This window comes from Daucus carota, chromosome 8 (genome assembly GCF_001625215.2).
Source record: "Daucus carota subsp. sativus chromosome 8, DH1 v3.0, whole genome shotgun sequence".
Taxonomy (NCBI): Eukaryota; Viridiplantae; Streptophyta; class Magnoliopsida; order Apiales; family Apiaceae; genus Daucus; species Daucus carota.
Genome location: NC_030388.2, coordinates 23,540,590 through 23,566,043, shown reverse-complemented (window position 1 = coordinate 23,566,043; position 25,454 = coordinate 23,540,590). Strand labels below are relative to the sequence as shown.

General features: G+C 34.2%; 4 protein-coding genes across 32 annotated transcripts; 1 reads left to right on the top strand and 3 right to left on the bottom strand.

Moving 5' to 3' along the window:
• Positions 1-14: 14 nt before the first annotated feature.
• On the bottom strand, positions 15-2,566 carry LOC108198393 (putative receptor-like protein kinase At3g47110). The gene is made up of 3 exons (XM_017366144.2): positions 1,854-2,566; positions 156-1,753; positions 15-103 (listed from the first exon to the last, which is right to left on the bottom strand). The coding sequence occupies exons 1-3, from the start codon at positions 2,564-2,566 to the stop codon at positions 15-17; spliced, it is 2,400 nt and encodes a 799-aa protein (XP_017221633.2).
• Positions 2,567-3,412: 846 nt separating this feature from the next.
• On the bottom strand, positions 3,413-15,773 carry LOC108199260 (clathrin heavy chain 1-like). 28 transcript variants are annotated; one of them, XM_064082926.1, is made up of 18 exons: positions 15,547-15,773; positions 15,077-15,281; positions 12,076-12,164; positions 11,919-11,997; positions 11,686-11,813; positions 10,400-10,500; positions 10,173-10,281; positions 9,577-9,675; positions 9,348-9,456; positions 8,791-8,870; positions 8,577-8,715; positions 8,412-8,474; positions 7,930-7,992; positions 7,585-7,671; positions 4,404-4,487; positions 4,192-4,325; positions 3,891-4,023; positions 3,413-3,813 (listed from the first exon to the last, which is right to left on the bottom strand). In XM_064082926.1, the coding sequence occupies exons 1-12, from the start codon at positions 15,589-15,591 to the stop codon at positions 8,461-8,463; spliced, it is 1,197 nt and encodes a 398-aa protein (XP_063938996.1). In that variant the 5' UTR covers positions 15,592-15,773; the 3' UTR covers positions 3,413-3,813; positions 3,891-4,023; positions 4,192-4,325; positions 4,404-4,487; positions 7,585-7,671; positions 7,930-7,992; positions 8,412-8,460. The 28 variants fall into 28 exon arrangements, with proteins under 28 accessions (XP_063938996.1, XP_063938998.1, XP_063938985.1 ...); XM_064082928.1 differs by having other exon boundaries at positions 7,930-8,576; positions 8,705-8,715; positions 9,575-9,675; XM_064082915.1 differs by adding an exon at positions 4,671-4,781 and having other exon boundaries at positions 7,930-8,715.
• LOC108199263 (uncharacterized) lies at positions 5,792-6,924 on the top strand. Its single transcript, XM_064082936.1, has 2 exons — positions 5,792-6,488; positions 6,586-6,924. Exons 1-2 carry the CDS (start codon positions 5,792-5,794, stop codon positions 6,693-6,695), a joined length of 807 nt encoding a protein of 268 aa, XP_063939006.1. The 3' UTR covers positions 6,696-6,924.
• A 2,986-nt stretch (positions 15,774-18,759) lies between the features above and the next one.
• On the bottom strand, positions 18,760-25,154 carry LOC108197226 (probable LRR receptor-like serine/threonine-protein kinase At3g47570). Of its 2 annotated transcripts, none has more exons than XM_017364786.2 (5): positions 22,676-25,154; positions 21,743-22,080; positions 21,444-21,538; positions 20,617-21,320; positions 18,760-19,326 (listed from the first exon to the last, which is right to left on the bottom strand). In XM_017364786.2, exons 1-5 carry the CDS (start codon positions 25,152-25,154, stop codon positions 18,974-18,976), a joined length of 3,969 nt encoding a protein of 1,322 aa, XP_017220275.2. In that variant the 3' UTR covers positions 18,760-18,973. The 2 variants fall into 2 exon arrangements, with proteins under 2 accessions (XP_017220275.2, XP_017220276.2); XM_017364787.2 differs by having other exon boundaries at positions 21,450-21,538.
• Between the last annotated feature and the right edge of the window lie 300 nt (positions 25,155-25,454).

Below are 25,454 nucleotides of genomic sequence, written 5' to 3'. Positions count from 1 at the left end.
CATTAGTTTCTATTTTAGTTTCTATCCCAAGGCAAATTCTCTGATTCTATCCCAACTTGGGGGTGAATCTGACCAGATCTCAACTGATTTGGCCAAGAGAAAACTACACAATACAAAAGATCATGTATGAAGTTGAAATTGTATAGTTATTTTACCTGGAGGTGCATATTCAGAGGGTCCTGTGAATCCATCAGAATGCCATTGATCTGCAAGAAACTTTGCCAGTCCAAAGTTTGATACATATGCACTCATTTCTGCATCTAGCAAAATATTGCTTTGTCTTAGGTTACAATGTATTAAGGGATCAATCAATTGATTATGAAGATAATCAAGCGCACTAGCCACATCAATCGCTATGTTTATTCTGTTCTTTAGGTTCAGAATCTGAGGCATGCTAAGCTCATGATGAGATGTTCGACATGTTAAATATTGCCACCTATCTAAGCTTCCATTCTCCATAAAGTCGTAAATGATAGCTGTAAACTCTTTGCCGCTTCTTTCGATGCTTTTGCATGTACTCCTGATCTTAACAATGTTTCTGTGGCGTATATTTTGTAGGGCTCCACACTCCGTGTTGAAATTGTTGGCTGCTCCTTCATTGAATACTTTAATGGCAACAGCGTTTTCACTGTACTGTGCACCCAGTTCTCCTTTGTACACCGACCCAAAACCACCCTCGCTGACCAAGTTGGCCCGTGAGAACCCGTCAGTTGCTTGGTGGAGAAGCTCATATGACAATCTGATCAGAAATACTGATGCAGGTCCAATTGATACTGCACGTGTTTCAGTTTTTTTCCTTCTAAGCCACAAAAGGCAACCGACAACGAGAAGAACTTGTATAGAACCTATCATGATTAAAATTTGTACCCAAGACATTTTGTGTGTACTGCATCTTCGTAGCCGCAGTTCAGGTATGCCTCCACAGAGCCCTTTGTTGCCTACTATTGAAAATGCACTTGCATTTGCAAATACTCCTTTTGTATGTAACTCTCCTTTAAAATGATTCCAGCTTAGATTTAGATATTTCAAGGATAGGTTTTCAAAAAAATCTGGGATTTTCCCAGATAAATTATTGCGAGAAAGATCAACATTCCGCAGACCTCTCAACTTTTTCATTGATTGGGAGATATTGCCCTGTAAGAAGTTGCCTTGCATGTATAGTGAATCAAGGGTGACACAGTCGCCAAGCTCTGCTGGAATGAAACCAGCAAACTCATTTTCAGAGATATCCAATTCAACTAAGGTTTTCAAAGCACCAATACCTGCCGGTAGTGATCCAACCAAATGGTTTCGAGAAATATTTAATTTGACAGAAAAAGGAGTAACCTGAAAAAGTTCGTTAGGGATAGTCCCGCTGAGGTTATTTTGAGACAAATCCAAGAGGACCAACATTGGACAATTTCCAAAACTAGGAGGAATCATTCCGTTCAAATCATTATTTTGTAAATGTATCTCATCCAACATAGATAGGTTCCCAATGGAGGCTGGAATGTTCCCTGAAAATCTATTGTTAGAAAGAAGAACACGTTGCAACTTTCCAAGTTCGGTGATTTCAGGGGGAATAATGCCGGTGAAGTTGTTTCCTTCTAAAGATAAAAAGATCAAGTTGATAAATTTTGATATATCGGGAGGGATGCTTCCTGAGATCTGATTATCTGCTAAGCTTATCATTGTTAGCTCAACTGATAGATTAGCAATAGAACGGGATAGTGATCCTTGTAAATTGTTGGCCCCCAGTTCCAATATCTTTAAGCTGCGGCAATTTTTTAATGAGTCAAAAAAAATTTGAGTCATCCTCTTCCCCAAGTCCGAGATTATTATTTTCCAGACTCAGTTTTTGAAGATACAGTAACCTTCTACAATCTACAGATATGGGGCCACTAAAATTGTTGAACTGCAAATCAATAGTTTGAAGTTTAGAAGCATTATAAAGTGACATGGGAATGCTTCCACTGAATTTGTTATCTGATAACTGAATCTTTTGCAGATTGGGAAGAGTCGACCCAAAGCCTGAAGGTATACTTCCTTGAAGTTGATTATTGGCCAAATTGAAGACATTCAGTGACGAAAGATTGAAAACAGAAGTTGGGATCACACCGGAGAGTTTATTGGAAAAAAGTTTGAGAATGACCAACCTATTAAGTCGTCCCAAGGTATTTGGTATGCTTCCTTCAAAAGCATTTTGTCCTAAGTTTAGAACTTTTAGCCTGAAAAGCCGGTCTACTTCTTGAGGAATTGCGCCTTGAAGATGGTTGTCGTAGAGAATGATTTCACTCAGAAAACTCATGTTTCCTACATCAGGAGACAAAGAACCTACCAGAGCTTTAGATGAGAGGTTTATGCTGGTGACTCTTTTGTGCTGTTTACTGCATGTAATCCCTACCCAACTGCAGAAGTGGAGAGACATATTCCATGAGCTAAAAACTCCGAGGGGATCATTAAAGATCTTTGCTCTGAAGGCCAATAATGCTTGTTGATCTCTTTCGTTTCCACTTAGTCTAGCGCTAGAATTTGAGATGATTAGAGCAAGGAACACGAGGTACGAAGATAGTTCATGTGCCCTCATCTTTGTAACTTTTGTTTCTGTTTGTTTCCTTTCTGACCTTCTAATCCTTGTTTCACTGATATACTGGTTATGAGTGCTGAGGACTTGTGTAGATATTCAAGCACTTTCTGAGAATCACCATAGCTACCAGGGGAAGGGTAGTCATCTGAAAACTTCCCCTGGTCTACCATCCATTACCAAGTTGAATTGTCGGCTGCACTTGTAGACAATAATTATTTAGCTTGATAAATGAAAATTAAAAACTCCAATTTTTGACGTTTTGTTGCTACTGGGCCACTGGCTACTGCACACAAATTATATTACTAGAATTTTCAGTGTGTTGCACAATTATTGACAAGCTTACAATCTGGTTGATTTTTTAATGAATAATTATATCCTAAAATATTTGAAATTCTGTTTTTTTTATGGGGAACCGCTAGCCGGTATATTTTAAATCTCGGGTTATGGACTGTTCCCACCCATCACGGGTAAATTCGGCTTTTTAATTATGTACAGTGGCGGATGTACCATTGCTAATGATAGTGCATGTGACCTACCTTTATTATTTTTTAGTTTTTTTACATTTATATGTGTACTTATGTATACATCTTGTAATTGGTACACAGCTTTTCCTGTCTCCGTCAAATGTTCTGGCTTCTCCGTCAATTGATTTTCTTCACTCTAAAACTTCAAGTTCTTGTGATATGACTATTCAGAATTCTCCTCTATTATACTCATAGTTTTAGATTTTTTAAAAATCACAATTTGAAAAAGAAAAAATAAAGACTGCAAGGTGTTTGATGAAATATGTGACACACCATATACTAAATCCTGCATCCGCCACCCGATTATGTATCCGATTATGTATCGTGACAAAAACAAATCAAATTAGATCAAGTTAAACAATAAACATGGTCATTCTACATCTGGTTGGTAGGTTCCACCAACCCTTGTATACTTCATGAACTCATCCACGGTTAATTACATCATTGCAAGTTTAGCCGATCTAACCCTTTACACTTTACAATCATCCTGCTCACATATTCCTTTACTCCAACATATATGGGTGGCTCAGATTCCTTATATTTCCATCCGTCTTGATTCTATATTTCTATGCAGGAACAAGATATTTGAAGGGAAAAATTCAAATCTTCAAATACCCCTGTCAAGATACCAAAAAAGTCGGGCTTTGGTGCTAGTACATCAGAGAAGTTACATTGTGATCAGGACTCTTCCAGCATCCATAAAACTGTCGAGTAAGCCATTGCCTAGCAAGAAAAAACACATATATTGAACATTTAGTCTAGATTTTAGAAATGTCAATAAAATACTAAAATTTTCTTACCAGTGAAACTTTAAAACCATGCTCTTATTGTCACCCCATAAGATAGCATATATCATCTCCACTACAGTTATAAGTAGTGAATCTTTAGGGACAACCATCGGCTTTAGAAGTCGAGCACTAAACCTCTTCATGCCTTCACAAAACAATATAAACACTCATCCCTCATATATAGGTGATACACAATACATGAGTATTCGCAATAACACGTTTAACACAGTGCTTATGCAACAGCTTGAATTCATTATCAAGTTGTAAAATAACAATATCCTGAAATTCACAAATAGTTAAGTTGAAAGTGTACCCGACGAGCTCAACATAAAGACCAGCTTCTTTACAAAGTTGAGAAATGCGCGGACGATTATAATAACTAAACATTCCATTTTCTAGTATAGCCTCCACAACATTGGGGTAAGTAAAAATATTTATCTCCAAAACCTATAGAATTATAAACCATATGATGTTAATTAAGGTTAACTATGTAGGAGTCAGTTGGTAATTATAAAAGAAAACCACCCTAGTTTGCAGGAAAGCATGTTCCGGTAAATTGGGCTTCAGGACTTCCAACAGAAATGTTGTGGCCTCTCGTATCAACTTCCTCTAAGAAAAATGAAACATAAAGGTTAAATAATTAATTACTTACAAAAGAGTAGTCTTACAAAAATTATATGTCTCAAGAGCATCTGCTTAATAAAACATACAAGAATCAGAGAGTTTGTGCTTATGTTAATATACATAAAATTTATTACATTTTTATAGAAATTTGGTATGAACAGTACATGCCTGGGGCGCTAAGGGTCAATGATGCAGTACAGGAAGAAAAACAACAAAAAAGATAGATGACCCTGGGAACCACGAGCCTCAGTTGATCCAACCGCAGAAGAACCACTACGCCTAGGATTTTTCAACCAAAGAAAAGAAGAATATGCATGGGTCGTAACCCATAACAAAGAGAAAAACAATTTTCAGTTCAATATCAATCACAAAAATTCTAATAATAAACCCGCACTTAGCCACCAAATTATTCTCTATTATAATCCAGATTATCATAATAAACAATATATATATATACAGGCAAGTGATCAAATAGAAACCAAATAAAATAGATTCCAAAAAAAATCACTAATTACAAATTCTATGTCTCAAGGGAGCATCTGCTTAATAAAACATACAAGAATCGGAGAGTTTGTGCTTATGTTAAGATACATAGAATAGGTATACTAATACAATAATAGGATTTTATGTTTATTTAGAATTAGTCATTTATATATTTTTAAACATACAATTATAAGTATATGCATGATCATAAAAATATTACAAATTGTAAAATATTTATGTATATATAATAAAATAATCTATTAAAATAACTAATTTAAGTTCGTGCAAAGCACAAATTTCAATACATATTTATACTATATACACACTTTTAATAACTGATGAAACCTTTTAGGATCTGTGTCCGATCCGTCAATTTGACCATATTGACCAACTCAAATTTGATTACATATGTGTCAATTATGATGTAAATGATTCAACCTTTCGAATTTTAAATTATTCGCGAGCCTTGTTGAGTCTTTATAATTTTTAATATTTTATTACAAGCCGAGTTTCAAACTTGAATTTTGATTTTCACTTATACAATTTAAAATCGTAAAATATATATATACTTATCTCACCTAATTTGGTTATGAGTCATTTGAAATTTTAAATTTTAATTACAATTTGAGGTCGTTAAAATTATGATTATGTCAGAGATACATTATTATAATTAAAATAAATAGTTTTAATATTAACTATATAATGTCATCGCTAACAAGGCAAGGGAAGTAAAAAGATGTATTGTGGATGATTTTTAGTGGGATCAATTAGAATATATTTTAGCCATTACTGAACCAATTGTTGGAATGTTGAGAGAAGATGATAAGGACGCTGCTGTGTTGCATCTTATTTATGATATGTGGGACTCTATGATAGAGAATGTGAAGAAGGTTATATTTACACATGAAGGTGAGGATTTGATTACTGGGAAATCAGAATTTTTTGAAGCTATTCACCATATATTGGTGAGCAGGTGGAATAAAAGTAACACGGCACTACACTGCCTTGCCCACTCTTTGGTGCCTAAATACTATTGTGAAGGCTGGCTTCGAGGGGGGAATAATGGAATAATGAGAATCTCTCCACATGAAGATGAAGAAGTTTCTATTAATAGAAACAAATGTTTCAAGAGGTTGTTTCTAAATCCTACTGACTTGCAAAAAGTCTTTACCGAGTTCGGAGCTTTTTCTACAGGAAGTGGGTATTTCAATCAGGCTCATGTCATTGATGGTAGAATTACAGAGAGTGCAGTTTCTTGGTGGGAAAATCATAGAACAAGTACGCCAATGTTACAAGCTTTAGCGTTCAAATTACTTGAACAACCAGCTTCTTCTTCGTGTATTGAGAGAAATTGGAGCACTTACTCACTAATTCAAACAGTGAAGAGAAACAGATTGGAGACATCCACGACGGAAGACTTAGTTTTTGTGCATAATAACCTCCGTGTGCTTTCACGTAAGGATGATGAATATGTCAAAGGACCTTCAAAATTGTGGGATGTTTGTCGGTGTCTTTCAAGTTATATATAATAATTATATTATATATATCAATTCTAATATATTTTATATTGTGTAGTTAGTAAGTATTTATCATTTGTTAGGTGGAGACAATTTTGATCCCGATGGAAATATTGGAGAATTTGCTCAGCTCTCACTTGATGAACCAGAATTTGAAGCAATGATACAGGATGGGGAGGAGGAAGACATCTAGCTTATTTGAAGACCTGAATTTTCATTCTATATCTTTTCACTTTCATTTTAATTGTTACTGTTAAGTCTAAGTTAATTTACAAAACTGTTATGCACTGATGCTTGAGTATGGAACTTTGGCTTTTTGGTACTAATTCTTATGTTTAGTTTAAGTATGAAACTCAGATTTGGAGAATCAATTTTAATGGTGTGTTAAAAATGAGGCAGGAAGACATTTATATTTTGTTTGCTGGGTGAAGCTATTCATTCATATTTATGATTCCAGTAATTTGTAATTGTTTTATTTGAGAAATGCATATTATGTAAATTACATGACATACTAGAAATATTAAACATATGCTAAATTTATATACCGAGTCCCCGAACCCGTGTCCGACACTGACCGAGTCCCGGTACCTGTGTCCAAATTCGGATCCACATCCAAGGATCTTAAATGTTTGAAAATGAAGAACCCGACACACGGATCTACACCCGTGTCCGACACCCGTACCCGAGTCCGGGTAACTTAGGTTATCAGCACTATGTAATTATTTATTTATATTTTCATTTTTTAATAATTGAAACTCTTCTAAAAGAATGAGAAACACTATTAATCTATAACCTTTTTTTTGTCGTCATTAATCTACAATCTTCAAATTAGATCTATTATAAGTGGAAGCAACAAATTCTGTTTATCAGATAAGTTCAGCTAAACCCGTGCTTGGCACCGGTTATTTGATAGTATTATTATAAAGGCCTATATAGTGAAAACTCGTTAGCCCCAAACAACTGAATGGTATATTAAACATCAAATATATTTTTCTCAGCTAGAAAAGGCTTATGTATAAATGCAAACCAGTAGAATAGTATAGATTCAACATTGAGGGTGTGGACATTGTGATTGTAGGAACCTCGATGAAAAGGTCGGTTATGATGTTGTAATCAACTGGACAGCCTCCCTCCATGTGAGCCATCATGAGCGCAAACTTAACAGCCCCCTGTAAAGAAAAAAAATTGCAACAAATTTTATATTCAAAGTCTCCTGTACAACAAATCTGTTAATATATTTGTGATATCTTAATAATTAAAATCTTTATCAGAAAATATTCTTAGAACTAAAGGAAATATGTCAGAGAAAACCTTCAGGAAAAAAATTGATATGTCATCGTCGATTTAAAATACTTGATGCTTTTTACAATAATCTGAGCAATAATGTGTGAGATTTAGCACAGGAATCATGAACATTATTTGCCTACCCGAGAATCTGATCGAAGAATTGTTTGCAGAAGAAACAGATAATCATGAGGTGTATAACCAACCTGGCGAAAACATTAGTTGGTTTTTAATAATTAGAATCCAAAGGAAAAGAACTTTAAATTTTCTGAAAGCTGATATATAGAGTAAGTTCATCGGCACAAAATTACTGAATACCACAGCAGCACAGCACACTGCACTAGGTGTTACAAACCTGCTCTAAGTATATCAACAATATGGGAAATCCCTCTGTTCAGCAAAGGCTTCTACTACTTTAAGAGCTGCTCCCGCTTTGGTACAGATTTTAAAGCGAGATCATTGTCCACAGTTAAGAGAAAACATAATAATGGAATTGAACCCTAAATGTAAGATGCACCCTAACTCTACTCCCCAGTCCCCACTGCTAAATATAACCCTCACTCAATTTGAACATATTTTTTCAAAATATACAAACTAAAGAATAGATGAAACAGAACCAATATACCAAATTCTCTGCCACAGGTAAGTTTCCGCCGGAAAGATCGACAGCTAGCTTAGGATTGTTGAGCTGCAAGAAGAATCAAGAAATACCAAAAAGAGACGATAGTTGATTGATTTACAGTGGCCAGCAGCACTTGACCTCTTCGGTTGATAGCATAGAAACCCCTACCTGACGAAGATTCTGATGTTAAAAAGATTGGATCCAGACTAATCCTGTTTGTATATACTGCTGCAGCTGTTTTGAGGTCATAAACGTATAGAAGTCCAAGCTTGGTAATCACATGGATCAAGCTATACCTATGAGATATCTGCCAAATTACAAGATAGCAAATTAAACAAGTTCAAAATTCAATTTTTTTAAGAAGCAAATGCAGACAGCAGACCTGCACGGCAACTGGAAAGTCATCAGCAAAATCAGGAGAAAAGAAAAGGTCTGCTTGTTTTTTTGTAAAAGCTGCAATCCCTGGGGGGGGGGGGGGGGGGGGGAGGGGTTTAAAAACAAGACAAAATGGGCATAAAGATAAGATAGAGCCTAGAGACCAAAATAAGGACAACTGTCAAGTAATAACATATAATAATCATTTGCTCGTCTATATAATTTGGTGTACGTGGACCAAGTGCATTTTGCTAACATCATGGAAAATGGGTGGAAGAGCTCTTGACCTATTTAATGTGTGTTACTCTATTTTCTCCCATAAGCTATGGTACCCAGACTTGGCTAGAAATGTCCACACAGATGTAAGTACAAGTTTGGACTCGACAACAATTTAAATTCTATGCATGTGTTTTGACTAAAATGAAGAGTTTCCAACAGAAATACAAAGATAAATTGAAGGGCAATGGTCATGTTGCCCATATGGATTTGATATATAGATAAATGAACATATCAGAAAACCAAAAGAAAAACATAGATATATTATATATATAGGAAGACAAGTACCTGGCTGGGCACCAAGTTCGATAATATGCAACTTTGATGTTGCCTGGCCAGCATTAATACTTTTTGTTGCAAAAGATATAAGAATTGATGGATGCTCATTACCTGAAATCTAAGATGATTTGGAAGATAATGTGAGATGTTTTGTTCAGGAGTGGTATACAATACGAATACAGTAATATTTATATTGAACAGGCAGCAAAGTCACATGCAGATCAGAAAACACACACACTTTGAATGAAGCAAATGATGCCGCATGTGCTTCAAGAGCTTGACTACGCTGCTGATCCACAGAAAAGAGTTGCATGTTCCCCTTGACCAACTGGGGTCTCTATGAACATAACAAGAAGCAGGCTCAAGCAAAACAAGTTTGGAGGGGTTTAAAAACAAGACAAAATGGGCATAAAGATAAGATAGAGCCTAGAGACCAAAATAAGGACAACTGTCAAGTAATAACATATAATAATCATTTGCTCGTCTATATAATTTGGTGTACGTGGACCAAGTGCATTTTGCTAACATCATGGAAAATGGGTGGAAGAGCTCTTGACCTATTTAATGTGTGTTACTCTATTTTCTCCCATAAGCTATGGTACCCAGACTTGGCTAGAAATGTCCACACAGATGTAAGTACAAGTTTGGACTCGACAACAATTTAAATTCTATGCATGTGTTTTGACTAAAATGAAGAGTTTCCAACAGAAATACAAAGATAAATTGAAGGGCAATGGTCATGTTGCCCATATGGATTTGATATATAGATAAATGAACATATCAGAAAACCAAAAGAAAAACATAGATATATTATATATATAGGAAGACAAGTACCTGGCTGGGCACCAAGTTCGATAATATGCAACTTTGATGTTGCCTGGCCAGCATTAATACTTTTTGTTGCAAAAGATATAAGAATTGATGGATGCTCATTACCTGAAATCTAAGATGATTTGGAAGATAATGTGAGATGTTTTGTTCAGGAGTGGTATACAATACGAATACAGTAATATTTATATTGAACAGGCAGCAAAGTCACATGCAGATCAGAAAACACACACACTTTGAATGAAGCAAATGATGCCGCATGTGCTTCAAGAGCTTGACTACGCTGCTGATCCACAGAAAAGAGTTGCATGTTCCCCTTGACCAACTGGGGTCTCTATGAACATAACAAGAAGCAGGCTCAAGCAAAACAAGTTTGGAGAGACTGGTGAAAATAGTTACTACAGTACACATTATACAATATGTTCAACTTTCAATACATTAATCATCACAGGAGATAAAATAATAACAAATTGCGAGTAAATATGGAGAACATAGATATTTATGCAAGTAAACTACTGATATCATCAGAGATTATAACTCAATCTACACCAAATTGACAAATTACTCGATTAGTGACACTGACAGAAAAGAGTAATATACTAATATGGATTCTCTAAACTTTAAGTAAAATACAAAACTCATGGATATATACACACATATATATATATATATGCATATATATATATGCACAGATCTTTGTACTGTGAATATCTAGTAACTGTCCTACCTGCACCTTTAGAAACTACTTTAGGATTTCAGGATTATAGAACGACTACAAGGAACATAAAATTTCATGCAGCTTCAGTGGAAAAGGGCAAGTTTGATAAAGAAAAATACAGTTTTCTGGACCTAAAAGCTAGTTTGGCCCACCCAAAAGCTAGTAGCAAAGGGCAAGTTTGATCTTGAAAAATGAAGATATTTTCATGACTTGTAAGAACAAATCATTTTATAGATAATATAATTATTAGTATTATACATTTTAAGTTACTAGATACAAAACAAATATTAATTAGTTACATGCAGTGAGGATATTTTCAATTTGTATCAAATCAAATTACAAACTTAAAGTAAGTCACTGTATATAAGTACCTTCTTTTAGCCAAAAAGGTACCGTTTTCCTACTTTAAAAGGTTCAACTTATGATTCAGTTTTAAGTCAGATTCAAACAATGGACCAAAAAGTTTATAACTTGCTTAGAGTCAAAAGTTACATATAAGGGAAAACAAACAGCCACAACTCCATGACAGTTCTAAAATTACATGACCATTATTTCCATAAAATAATGACACCATAAGCAACAATAAGCTCCAGTTCCACAATATCATAAAAACTGCTGTATACTGCAAAAAACGTAGTCCATAACATGATTCAAAATAATGAGAGAATTCGAGCAACCCAGAAACACCACTGTATATCTCTCCCCATACCATTCTAAACTAGTACAAGTACACATATAGTACACATAATTAATTGTATATACATAAACAAGCACAGAAGAATGGATAAAGAAACTGAGTACCTCTGGTGAGCCAGGAGCAATTCCAATCAAAACCAACCACTTTTCTGAAGAATCACATTTATAATTGATTATTTGATTGTTTGCTAAATTAGCGGTTCTATCAAACATCTTAACAGGTTCAGAATCGCCTGTAAAAATATCAAATTATCGAAACTAAGAGAGAGCTTGTAAAAAAAGTTAAAATGGAATCCATAGACTTCTCGACAGTTCAGGTAAAGGAAAAGGTATCCTGCCTTCAATAGACCAATGGTAAACAGATGCTTGAGTTACTAAGCCCAACAACTCTGGGGTGATCCACTTCCAAAAGGAGACCTGGAAAAAGCATCAAGTTAGCATCAGCCAACTTCTAAAATAAACGATATAGACAAGGTTTAAAAGAGTGAAGCTCACCTGCCCAGGCATCTGACATGACTTCATTTTTGCTTTCGTCTCAATATTAAATACTTGCAAGTTCTCCTGAGTAGTTCCAGGAAGTGAAGCTACAAAAGTATATTAACTATTAATTAGAATAATATTATGGATTAATAAATAACATTTGTTTATTCGATAAACTACATGTCAACTTGCAAATATTTTAATAAACCAAATATTATAACAGTTAACTTGGTGCAATTTATACTGTGCTTTCGTAATACAGTTGTGTTTTCTCTCATTTGCTCTTACCCTATCCTTACCATTGTCATCAATAGGTAAAAACATTATTCTGCACTTCTCTCTTCATGCTTCTGTAACCCCACAAGCATAAGTTTGTGTGTGCATCTGAGAGGGAGAAAGAGAGAGAGAGATAGAGAAAGAGAAATATTTATATTTTATATAATGCCCATATTTTCTCCTCTGTCATTTGAAGAATTGTGAGCATGCAATGTATTTTTCTTAAAGTTCTTTCCCTAATTTATTTTTCAGCTTCTTTATATTCTTTTCTCCCTTCAAGCAAAGTAATGAACATAGGGTAAGAGCAAAGTATAATATTATTCATTCATCTAATGTATGTATCAGTATATACCAAATTTATATAGTAATATATTGAAACACACATAAGTTGTTTAGAGTTGTGTGGTGGAGCATTGACCATTTATTCAGGACAAGGACAGGAACAAAAAAGATAAAAAGATAGATCTGGTGAATTAACAGCAGAAAATCACGAGCCTAAGGATATCCAACCGCAGAAAAACCACTGCCCCTAGGATTTCTAACCGCGGAAGAGAGTGATTTGCAATCATCGCAACTCATAACAAGAGTGAACAATTCTCAATTTTGATATCAATCAAAAGTCCCCGTATCATAAAAGGCTATATCTCCTTTTATAGGAGTCATTCTTAAACTTATGGACCATGTAAAATCTTAAAAATAAAGGAACAATTCGTTTTACAATTTTATTATTATAATCCATGCTATTCTCAATAGTCAATAATCTATCTATATATCTTGTCCATGCCATCCATCTATACTATCATAACCATAACTATTTTAAGCGAAATAGGGTATGATTTGTAGTCTGGTCAACCTTTTTTCAGTATCTCTCTTAATAACAACCACTGGACCTTCAAAAGCAAATACCCATTATATCCAATACCCTGAATACACACACACACACACACGTGTGTGTGTGTGTGTGTGTGTGCAATTGCTCAAATACAAAACAAAATTAAAATGAAAACTACAAACTAATTTAAGCCCTTAGATTAATCTAATCTAATGGCCCCCTGAAAGTCACCACACACAATTAAAATACACTCTCCCACACATGATCCCACATGACCCCCTCCGTTTCTAATTTAATTTTTCCAGTTAATCGATGAGCTTTTTTCTTAAATATGACGTCACTGTATTTTCTTCATCTCCCACCTATCGATTTACATACCATATGTGCTACATCTAAATGTGATTTAGAAATTTTTTATTTTAGTTTTAAGTTTTATTTTAAGGAGGTTTGAACTGGAGTAGGACCATATATGTGTGTGTGTGTGGTAAATTGGAAATACCAAAAACATTCAAAGGTTCGATTCACATCAGCAAGATATTAAGATTAAAAAATTTAACTCTATGATTACTTAATTTATACTTTAATTTTAACATTACACTTCCATTTATTTTATATAAAATTATATTAACACCATTAAAAAAATATATAATACCAAAGAAGGCCCTTGCATTGCATGACTTGTAAATTTATATAATTAATACCTGATCAATTACAATTAAATCTATTCTATACTAATAACATAAATGATATACATATTAGTATTTTAAGAAATAGCAAAATTTCAAGAAATACATGGGAATCATTTTACTGAAAGAACTGAACCAAAAATCTTGGTTTGGTTTGGAACCAAACCAAAAGAACCAAAAAATTATAATTTGGCTTAATATTTTTTTACTCTAAATTCATATATTTTGACAATTAGATTTTGTGATAAAGTAATATTATCAAGTGTATATCATCTTGTGCTAAACTACGTTGTAGAACCTACAAAAGTAACATATTTAATGATTGAATTATAATATGTAATTAGACAAATAGAAAATATACTACAATATAATATATGACGAAAAATATATAATACAAATATTAAATATATTCTACCTTTGTCCCTCTCATTTCTTTAAAAAAAAAATTCACTGTTTGGCACGCATTATAAGGTGTATATAAAATATAGTTTCATAACTTATATTTGAAATTTTCTTTTTTGAGTAAAAGTTTAAACATTAAACTTTTATTCATAAAAAAATTATAAGAGTTTATGAAACTATATATATTTTATAGGAGTCTTAAAATGTGTGTCCTCTGTCCCAAATGTTAAGAACGTGGATAGATAGGGGCAATATATATTTGGTTTGATTCGCATTTTTTACGGTTTGTGGTGGCCAGACCAAAACCGAATCAAGAACCGGAATGTAAAAGAATGAGAATCGAACTGGACTCTGATTGTGAAGGACCCAAACTAGAGCTGAATTCATTTTGGTTCCTTTCAGAACCCGGGAGATAGACACTCCTATTTAGTGCACAACCTGAAATGTTCTTGAGAATTTAGATGATACCAAACCCAGGCTTTTTCCAAGGGGGCGGGCCAATTTTTCCCCTGCCAAAGTACTTAGACTAGGTCAATCGGAAAAAACAAATAGAACATGTATGACGGTGCAAGCTGGCCCTGACACGACACCCAGTAAAACGGAAAAAAACAAGGACATGGATGACATGTCCGTTATTGGTAACCTAATAAGTCATTTTATTTAGACATACAAGGCCCTAATCACTTCTCAATACTGCTTTAGTCTATGCAAAATGATTAAGAAATCTATTTCCAACTAATCTTACAAGCAATCACGAGACTACACTATTTATAAATTAGAAAGAAACAAATCACAAAACATTGAGTTTAAGCTAATACACCTTTGAGAGCTAAAAGTCTTCCATTTGGATTCATGAGGGCTGAATCTGCTGTAATAGGCCTCCTCAAAGGCTGCATTGGCCTGCTCATGTCAATAATCACAACACTGTGTTGCGGAAATGTCTCACGAACACATATATACTTCTCCGACTCCATAGTAACATTAGTAAAAGTAATAAATTGTTCTTTAATCCCTATGCTTTTCAACTGTTGCAACAACAATTCAACAAAAACAAAATTCATGACCGTCATGCCGTATTCGTAACAAACTAATGCAATCAGTTACACACAAAAGATGAGTCAAGTACTATTAAGTAACAGAAACAGTTCGACAGTAAGTAACAGATAGATAGAGGAGATAATGCAATGCAAAGTGTGTATAATCAGTTAGATAACCAGTAACAATGATAAAATATAGTTTAGTAATTGAATGGTGAAAGGCGAAAAAGCAAAACTGAAAAGAGCGAATTACAGATAAAATTTCCTTCACGGTGATCGGAGCGTCGGCGGCAGCCATGCCGGAGAAAAGTGGAGATCAAAGCTGGAGTTGCAAACGGGCCCGGAGACCTATGGTTTGATGATTCAAACGTGTGATTCAAATGTGTGAACTGAGAACGGGTAATTTTTTTTAGATTTTAGGTTTGTATATACTCTTTCCATCGTAAAATAATAGTAGTTGTTTCCATATTTTAAATCTAACTTAATATATAAAAATATACTAGCCTTTAACCCGTGCGAAGCACGGGCGGGTGTAGAATTCGTAATTTATTAATTATAATTTAAATTTTAACATCATCTTATTAGTATTTTAGTATTAATGAATTAGATTTTAACCAGATGATATTTACCAACTAATTACATTTTTTGGACGACTACGAATTATATCAATATCGATTTATTATAATTATAATATAGTATATAAATAATATATAAATTATATTTAAAAGAATAATGGTAGAGTTTTTTTTTATCTTGTATTACATCACAAGTGTTTGTAATTTGAACGGTATAAAACTCTTTAATATTGTAAGAGTAAGAGAAGTCTACATGTGACCGACTTGTAGTTATAGAGGAGATGACCAAACCAAAATTTTGTACGACTACAAATTAAACCTATGTTTTATTATATTATAGTATAGATGTTTTTTATATTATCTTGGAAAATTGATTTTTTACATGAAAAAAGAAATTTCAAAAAATAATGATAAATACAGATAAAATAGAAAATAATTTATTTTGAAATGAAGAAAGTAATAAAATCTCTTGACTTTATCTATCCAATTTGACTAATATAAGTTATTTAGGTGGAATTTAAATTTTTTTAGTTATTTATGAGTTATTATAAGAAGATAAATGATGAAATTATTCGCTTTCAAGCCATTAATGTATAAGATTATGCACTTTATACACCAAATAACAAGTTTTGTATGCAAATTTCTACATTGAACTTGAAGTAAAACACTTTCACAGCTCTTATTTTATAAGGGTTAATTATCAAACTCATCACTTAAGTCGACAAACGATATCAACTTCATCACTGGTCTCCACGGGGTCTCAAGTAGCTCACTAAAATCGCTTAATGGTATCAAACTCATCACTGTCGTTAAAAAAAGTAACGGAGATTTAGACGGAATGACAGATTGGTAGTAGGCCTTGACATGTGGCAGGCCACATCATATGAGGTTTATATGAAAATAAAGTATGCAATCCTTTTATTAAATTAATTTTAGAATATAATTATCTAAATAAATGCATGGAACTAAATTTCAAGATATAATTAACTAAATATCCAAGATTAGCTTTTATATATTTTATTATATTAGAATTATTTTTGAATAATGTTGAAATGTTTTCTCTTTTAATAAATTTTATGTATGTGAATATTATTGTTGGCAAAAAAATATTTTTAATTTTTTTATATCACCAACTTTTTTAAAATTGTTACTATTGAATCTTTTTAAAAATATGTTCCACATAAATTGAGAGGGAGATCAAAAAAGCTGAGGAGGAAAGATCTGGATGTAGAAGCAGCCAACAACATAGTACAAATTTTCAAAGATTCAATAATAGAAGGAGGATGCAAAATTAAAAAAGTTGGTATTATAAAAGAAATTAAAAATATTTTTTTGCCAACAATAATATTCACATAAATAAAATATATTAAAAGAGAAAAAATTTCAATATAATTCAAAAATAAATATAATCTAATAAAAAATATAAAAGTTAATCTTGGATGTTTAGTTAATTATATCTTAAGATTTAGTTCCATGCATTTATTTAGATAATTATATTCTAAAATTAATTTAATAGAAAAATTGCATACTTTATTTCCATATAAACTTTAAATGATGTGGCCTGACACATGTCAAACCCTACAGCCAATCTGTCATTCCGTCTAAACTTCCGTTACATTTTTTAACGGCAGTGATGAGTTTGATACAATTAAGCGAGTTTAGTGAGTCACTTGAGACCCCGTAGAAATCAGTGATGAAGTTGATAGCATTTGTTGACTTCAGTGATGAGTTTGATAATTAACCCTTTTATAATCATTTCTATGTAACATATTAAATTTTGATTTAAGTCGATGAATTTTTTCCTCATATTTATCATGTTAATTATCAAGTTAGCATTGACAAACGTTTGTTAGTCAACTTTGGATGGACAAATGTAAATCAGATTTCTTTTGAAAGATATAAATATTTTATTTTATTATATAGGGTGATAGGCGGGTGATATAATTTGTCATTAACTAAATGACGATCAAGACTTGTAAGGTGACAATGATGACTGATAAAGAGAGATAGTCGCGATGATGAGAAACTCATAAGTATTATATTAAATTTAAAGAAAATATATTTCATGATATTTATTATAAAATATAAATATACGCATTATACCAATATTTCTTGTCATTTATATAAAAAGTGATATTTTATCAAAAATGATAATTTATTTTTAAATCTAATTTAACTAGAGAAAAGAGAATCTAAAGTCGAATTTGGGAAATTTTTAATGCAAAATTTCAAACTGCAACACATTATAAATTTTTGAAATGTTAACTGTCTGTTTTAAAATATGAGTACTAATATGCTCATAAAGTCAAAGTTAAGGATTATAAACTGCAATAATTTATCAAATAATACTATTGTAACCTCCCTCCCTAAGCTGTAAACTTAATCCATCACTCTCTGAGAAAGGTTTAATTAATCATGCCGAGGGAGGTCTCGTGGCTCATATTTCCATAATTCCATTTTCCCTACTTGAATATAAAGACTTCCTTAGAACTCTACTATATTCATGCCAGAAAATTGCATTAATATTGTGCAAGCGAGTGTCACAGCAAGGGGAAGTTACGGCCAGGCATGATGCAATAGGTGACCAACACACAATCTGTTTGCTATAATGTCTAAAAGAAGTAGTCTAGTTGTAAACTTGAAATCCCTTATAATCATTTCTTTTTCTGCTCACAGGCTATATTTTTTAGGCCAGCACGTAAAGGAGTAGCTTCGAAGCCACACATTGCAATGCAGACATTGCAGGTAAATTGTGTTTCTGCTTATCTACAAATTGTCTGTTATATTGACCATTTGTATACACCAGTACCCTGAAAATATACTTTCTTGTTTAGTAATAAGATAGATTTTCGGGTGCGAAATCTTCAATGGCTGCTAATGCAGCATATTAGATTGTTGGCTCCACAACTACAGTATGTTTCTTTTACAGGAAATTAACCTATTTCTTAGAAAAAAAAAATAACATACATCAATAAATAAAGAAATAATTCTTTCAACGTCCATAAAATATGCAAGTGATCTTTAGTGATATTATCATGCATAGTACAAATCAGTATTAAGGTAGTAAAGTTCATGTAATTAGTTTAAAAAGTGAGGCAACACATACTAATTAATGTAGAAGCTGTTCCTAATAGACTCCAGCTCATGTAGTATGGAAAGCATGCTTGGCCGATCCTTCGGCGATGGCTTAGAGCATGCTAAACCAATACTGAACAATCTAGTCAGGCATTCCTCTACTTGTTTCTCATTCCCTTCATTTGCAGATGCCGTTACCATCATAAGCGGGTCAATAATGTCCATCACATTGTCAGGCATAGCCATCCAAACAAAGTTGTGAAGGTTAAGACCTCCACGAAACATACGATGAGTAGGCTTCCTCCTTGTCAAAATCTCCAATAACAAAATCCCAAAACTGTATGTGTCGCCCTTGGTTGTCATTTTGCATCCTAGTCCATACTCTAAAACCGAGAAAATATACAATGAAAGTTTTAGCCATAAATTGCAATTTACTGTAAAATTTCTCAAAGAAAAATGGAAGCCTTAAGAGGTAAGAGCACCCCTGAGTCATGGAATGACTCTCACCCCTCAATCCTGATTCTTAATAGTCCCACTACCTTAACAAATATGCATATGATACAGCCATTAAATTTTTATTAGATTGTGTTTGTGAACATGTAATTCATTTTAAATGCTAGATTCCAAATGACATGATTTGAGTTGTCATTTAAAATCATCAAGTTCATACGAGTATTTGACTGTCTTGGTTTTCACACATTCAAATTCTTTTGTCTATCCAAACATGTAATTGGGTCAAATCCATAATTTCAAATGAAATCCAATTACCAAACATGGTATAAACCAGTTTATATTATATTTACCAGTATATTTACATCTAAGCTGTCATCAAAATTAATCAGCCAGGTACGATTCCTACATTAATTTAAAACCAATTTCAATACATCAGGGTATATATTGGGGAAAAGGAGGGGTGGATGTATGCAGGGGCAGACTTACATGGACAATACTGGAACTTGAGCTTAAGTAATAAACTCTCAAGTGCCCCCACTATTGAACACATATCATATTAATTAAACAAATCCAAACGAGTTCGTCTGTTATTTCCTCTGGTTTGATTAGAAATAGACTGCAATAAGTTAGTCATATGAGACCTGACAAATCCGAGGAACCCTATTGTTGTGATTAATAGCTTTTTCATTTTTTACCTAGTCCAAGTAAAGCAAAATGAACACTACGTACACCAACTAGAGACTTCTGGAGATAAATAAAATGTGTACGTCAGTACTTAATTTTTGGCAATTAAACAACACAAGGTTGGTCATTAAAAATGGTACGAGAGTTAAGCATACCGGGAGGTCTCAACTTTGAGCAATTTAGCTGAGGATGAAACAGGTGTAGTGATGGAGGCAGTGAGGAAGGAGCAATCATGGTGTTCAATAAATTTAAACTTTAATTATGGCAGTTCTGGAGTTAATTAAAGATTAATATACTACCTAGGGTACTCTGGCACTTTCTCTAAAGGCGTCTAGGAGAGGGAAGGACTGAAAGGTTGTAGTCATGGACAATTAATTCTTCTGCTTTCTGGTTCTCTCTTATTCCAATTTAATATTATTAAGAAAGAATCACGGTGAGATCATTCTGTGCAAAACTAAAATGAACCAAGTCTTACATTAAGCCTTTAAAGAATTCATGTTTCTCTAATTAAATGCCAAGTTTTATGGAAAATATACCTGGAGCTATATATCCAGTGGTTCCTCGTAATCCACTGGACTGGCTACCTTGGTTCAGAGTTGGGGATTCAGGAAGAGAAATTGCCAGCCCAAAATCTGCAATACGCGCGACCATGTTTTTGTCTAACAAAATGTTGCTTGGTTTTAGGTCACAATGAATTATGCAATTCTTACATTGATAATGAAGATAACTGAGTGCACAGGCTATCCCAATCACTAAATTTATTCTGGCATGTAGGCTGAGTATTCGAGGTCTGATGGCTCCATCATGGTATGTTTTATTTGTTGGATGCAGCCACATTTCTAAACTCCCATTATCCATGAACTCATAAAGAATAGCTTGAAAATCGTTACCCTCCAGATCTTTACTTGTACATGCAGTTATAACCTTTACAAGATTCATGTGGCTAATGTTTCTTAAGATTTTATACTCGGTCTTGAAACTTCTTGCTGCACCTCTACGCTGAAGGTTAAATACTTTAATTGCAACAGCTGTTCCAATCCTATCTTCTATCCCACTATTCCTTAAGAGAAGACGAACATTCTCTTGATGAAATGTTGCTTTATAAACAGAGCCAAAACCACCTGCGCCTAGTAAGTTGGTTGATGACAGTCCATTAGTTGCTTTATGGATATCCATGAATGACAGTGTGACCGATGGTGATATCGACATTGATCTTGAATCTGGAGGCATCTTTTTGTCCCTACACCATTTGTAAAAGTTCAAGGCATGACCAATATATATATATATATATATATATATATATATATATATATATATATATATATATATATCATGGGCAATTGGGAATTATGGAGAATTGTACCCGTACAATAATAGAGATTTCATGTTTCTTTGAGCCATCAAAACTGCAGCTTGGGAAGTTTTGTTAGCATAGGCCTCCGGACTACCTGTATTGGCCTGAAGCAAAGGATTTAATCTTGATTTCTAGAGAAGGAAGACTATGAATAGAATAGTGGACAGAGTTTATGAAAGATGAGGTGATATGCAGTTAAGCAACCTCAAAGTTGTATGCCAGTGATTTACATACGGGTAACTAATCAATCTGATCTAATGCTAAGAAATCCAAGATTATTTGAAAGATTAAGATCATAGTTGAGTAACCTTGAAGATGATCCTAACTGTTTCCAACATGCTTAAGATATCACTGATGTCTGGTCGAAACTGTGGCAAGTCCAGCGCACATTTCAGACCAATGTTGAAAAGTATACTTAGACAATCCTCCGCCTCTGCTGCATTCTCTCTTGTAAGTTCAAATAGATTGACTGGGTTGACAATTCCCTTTATACCATCAGACAAGGCATTGGAAACAAAGTTCTGAAGCTTAAAACCATTTTGAAACATAGGGTCAGTTATCTTTTTTCCTGTCAGCATCTCCAGTAAAATTATTCCATAGCTGTAGACATCCCCCTTAGTTGACACCATGCTTCCCAGACCATACTCTTGCACAACATATTAGAGGATTATACCAAGTTAGAATTTATCTGCAAGTATATGATTGTATAATACGAGAAGTACTTTCTCTAGAGATCACTAATTCTGTACGCAATGCACCTTCGTTGCCTAAATTGCTTTTTCAACTAGATTGCGGTGCTCTTGTATCTGTCCCTAAGAATTACCGGCACTTTCTAAAAACACATTTATAGACAAATTACACCACTTTGGAAATAATACAAGCAGTTACATTAATTATCATAACTTAAATAATGATACAAGAGATTGTAGGTATCACAGGACGTGACTGTGATATCTGTGGCAGTGAAGAGGTTTACATACTATATTGAATAACTAGGAAGTAAATTTCATATTTAGCAAAAAAAAAAAAGGAAGTAAATTTCATGTTTTTACTACAGAATATAAGTGCAAAGAATTTTAGGCTATTATACATGTTAATTGTTAGACAGGTCTACAAGTTACATGTTCTATCCTAGCTTAGGGATGGGCTCTGTCTAGATCTTACATGCTTTGGCCAAGAAAATACCAAACAATACAAAATTTTATGTATGAAGTAGGGTGTGTGTGTGTGTAGTTTATTACCTGGAGGTACATATCCACTGTTTCCTTCAAATCCAGTTAAAATGCTTTGGCTTGTAAGGCTGAACTCAGTATTAAACTTCGCTAGTCCAAAATTTGATACATGTGCAGTCATGTTTCTATCTAGCAAAATATTGCTTGGCTTCAGATTACAATGTATTAAGGGATTGGCCAATTGAGTATGTAGATAATCAAGTGCACTAGCCACATCAATCGCTATGTTTATTTTGGTATCAAGGTTCAGTATTTGAGGCATGTTGAGCTTATCATGAGATGCTTTACTTGTTGAATGCAGCCACCCTTCTAAACTCCCATTCTTCATGAAGTCGTAAACAATAGCTTTAAATTTGTGGTTCTCACATGTACTTATGATTCTAACAATATTTCTGTGGCGAATATTTTTCAGGGTTTCACACTCAGTGATGAAACAGTTGGCCGCTTCTTCATTCAAAGTGTTAAATATCTTTACTGCTATAGCTGCTTTCTCCCCCTCAGGTATCCCAATGTATTTAAGATCAAGTTTTCCTTTATACACTAACCCAAAACCACTCTCGCTGACTAAGTTGGTTCGTGAAAATCCCTTGGTTGCTTGACGGAGTAGCTCATATGACATTTTGTTGGGGGATATCATTACATTTGATGCTGAGTATCTCAGTTGTTCCCTTCTTTTCCTTCTATGCCATGACATAAATACGCAACTGATGATAAGAAGATCTTGTATAGAGCCTATCAAGATGAAAACCTGTACCCAAGCCATAATTTGGTTATATGTTCCAATATATTTTTTACTGCATTTTTTGAGCCGCAGTTCTGGTATCCCTCCACATAGCTTTTTGTTACCTACTATTGAAAATGCACTTGCATTTGAAAATACCCCTATCATTGGCACCTTTCCTGCGAGATTATTGCAGCTCAGATTCAAATATTCCACGTAGATTAGGTCTCCAAAGAAATCGGGGATATTCTCAGATAATTTGTTACGAGAAAAATCAATATATTGCAGACCTCGTAAATTTGTCAATGATTCAGGGATGTAACCTTGAATAAAGTTCCCTTGCATGTATAGTGAACTGAGGGAGATGCATCGACCAAGCTCTACTGGAATAAAACCAGAAAACTCATTTTCTGAGACATCCAATTCAACTACAGTTCCCAAAGCTCCAATAGCTGCTGGTAGTGATCCAACTAAATGATTTCGAGAAAGATTTAGTTTCACAGAAAATGGGGAAATAGAAAATAAGTTACGAGGTATAGTTCCACTGAGGTTATTTCGAGACAAATCCAAGAAAACCAACATTGGACAGTTTCCAAAACCAGCCGGAATTGTTCCCTGTAATTGATTATCTTCTAAATGAATCTCGTCCAGCAAAGATAAGTTCCCAATGGATGCAGGAATGCTCCCTGAAAGCATGTTGTTAGAAAGAATAACTCGTTGCAATTTCCCGAGCCTAGCAATTTCAGAGGGAATAATGCCCGTGAGCTTGTTGCCTTGTAAAGATAAAAGAATCAAGCTGATACAATTACCTATCCCGGAAGGGATGCTTCCAGAAATCTGATTATATGCTAAGCTTATGATTTGTAGCGTAGTTGATAGATTAGCAATTGAACTGGGCAATGACCTTTGAAAATTATTGCTTTCTAGTTCCAATATTAGTAATCTGCTGCAATTGGTGAGTGGATCAAGAAAACTCAAGTTACCCTCTTCTCCAGATCCTAGATTATTATACGACAGGCGTAGTAATTGAAGATACGGCAATCTTCCAAAATCCACAGATACAGGGCCTCTTAAGTTGTTGGACTGGAATTCAATAGCTTGAAGTTTGGAAACATTAGAGAGCGATGCAGGAATGCTTCCAGTTAATTTGTTATATGATAACCGAATCAGTTTCAGATTTGGAAGAGTCAATCCGATGTCTGATGGTATACTTCCTTCAAGCTGATTACTGGCCAAATTGAAGGAAGACAATGACGAGATATTGAAAATTGAAGTAGGGATCATACCAGAGAGTTCATTTGAAGAGATATCGACAAAGAATAAACTTTTCAGACGTCCTATGGTGCCTGGTATCTTTCCTTCCAAATCATTACGGCCTAAGCTTAGAACTTTTAGCCTGAAAAGACGGTCTACTTCTTGAGGAATTGGGCCTTGAAGACTGTTGTTGTAAAGATCGATTTCACGCAGAAAACTCATGTTTCCTATATCAGGACACAAAGAACCTACCAGACCTGTCGAGGAGAGGTTTAGGCTGACGACTCTTTGGTGCTGTTTGTTGCATGTAATACCTTCCCAGAGGCAGAAATGGAGAGACATATTCCAGGAGCTAAACACTCCTAGAGGATCATCGGAAATCTTTGCTTTGAAGGCCAACAATGCTAGTTGATCCGTTTCATTTCCACCAGATGCAGCAGCAGCAGCAGATGTGGAGATGAGGAACAAAGATATTACATGAGTCCAGTATCTGTTAACTCCAGCTGCTCTCATCCTGTAAGATGTTTCGAGTGCCGCGGTCTGGTGTGGATGCTTGTTTGAAAATTCTCCTGGCAGATGTAGTGCTCAATTCAATCAACCATGTACAACACTAACAATGTTGTTAGTGGTAGACTGAGAGTCAATGGAAGTATGGTAGACAAGGACAGGCATGGTAGACTGAGAGTCAATGTAGTATGGAAACAAACAAAAAAAGGAGTACTATGTACTAGCCACCGTGTTGTATACGGCTAGACGGCTAGACCTGAGTCCACCAGCATCACCGACGCCCTGCTCCCGAGTTATAAAAAGGGT

What these genes read in the sequence shown, in the direction of transcription:
- LOC108199260 (XM_064082913.1), bottom strand. Translation starts at nt 15,591, where the DNA reads ATGGCTGCCGCCGACGCTCCGATCACCGTGAAGGAAATTTTATCT. An exon ending in CCGTGAAGGAAATTTTATCT is followed by an intron (nt 15,282 to 15,546) that starts GTAATTCGCTCT and finishes TTGTTGCAACAG; the next exon opens with TTGAAAAGCATAGGGATTAA. An exon ending in TTGCTCCTGGCTCACCAGAG is followed by an intron (nt 10,501 to 11,685) that starts GTACTCAGTTTC and finishes TTATGTTCATAG; the next exon opens with AGACCCCAGTTGGTCAAGGG.
- LOC108198393 (XM_017366144.2), bottom strand. Translation starts at nt 2,566, where the DNA reads ATGAGGGCACATGAACTATCTTCGTACCTCGTGTTCCTTGCTCTAATC. An exon ending in ATATCTGTAGATTGTAGAAG is followed by an intron (nt 1,754 to 1,853) that starts GTTACTGTATCT and finishes AAATTGCCGCAG; the next exon opens with CTTAAAGATATTGGAACTGG. An exon ending in CTCTGAATATGCACCTCCAG is followed by an intron (nt 104 to 155) that starts GTAAAATAACTA and finishes TGTATTGTGTAG; the next exon opens with TTTTCTCTTGGCCAAATCAG.
- LOC108199263 (XM_064082936.1), top strand. Translation starts at nt 5,792, where the DNA reads ATGTTGAGAGAAGATGATAAGGACGCTGCTGTGTTGCATCTTATTTAT. An exon ending in TTCAAAATTGTGGGATGTTT is followed by an intron (nt 6,489 to 6,585) that starts GTCGGTGTCTTT and finishes ATCATTTGTTAG; the next exon opens with GTGGAGACAATTTTGATCCC.
- LOC108197226 (XM_017364786.2), bottom strand. Translation starts at nt 25,154, where the DNA reads ATGAGAGCAGCTGGAGTTAACAGATACTGGACTCATGTAATATCTTTG. An exon ending in CAGTTAGGATCATCTTCAAG is followed by an intron (nt 21,539 to 21,742) that starts GTTACTCAACTA and finishes CCTTTGCTTCAG; the next exon opens with GCCAATACAGGTAGTCCGGA. An exon ending in CACTGGATATATAGCTCCAG is followed by an intron (nt 19,327 to 20,616) that starts GTATATTTTCCA and finishes TCTCGGTTTTAG; the next exon opens with AGTATGGACTAGGATGCAAA.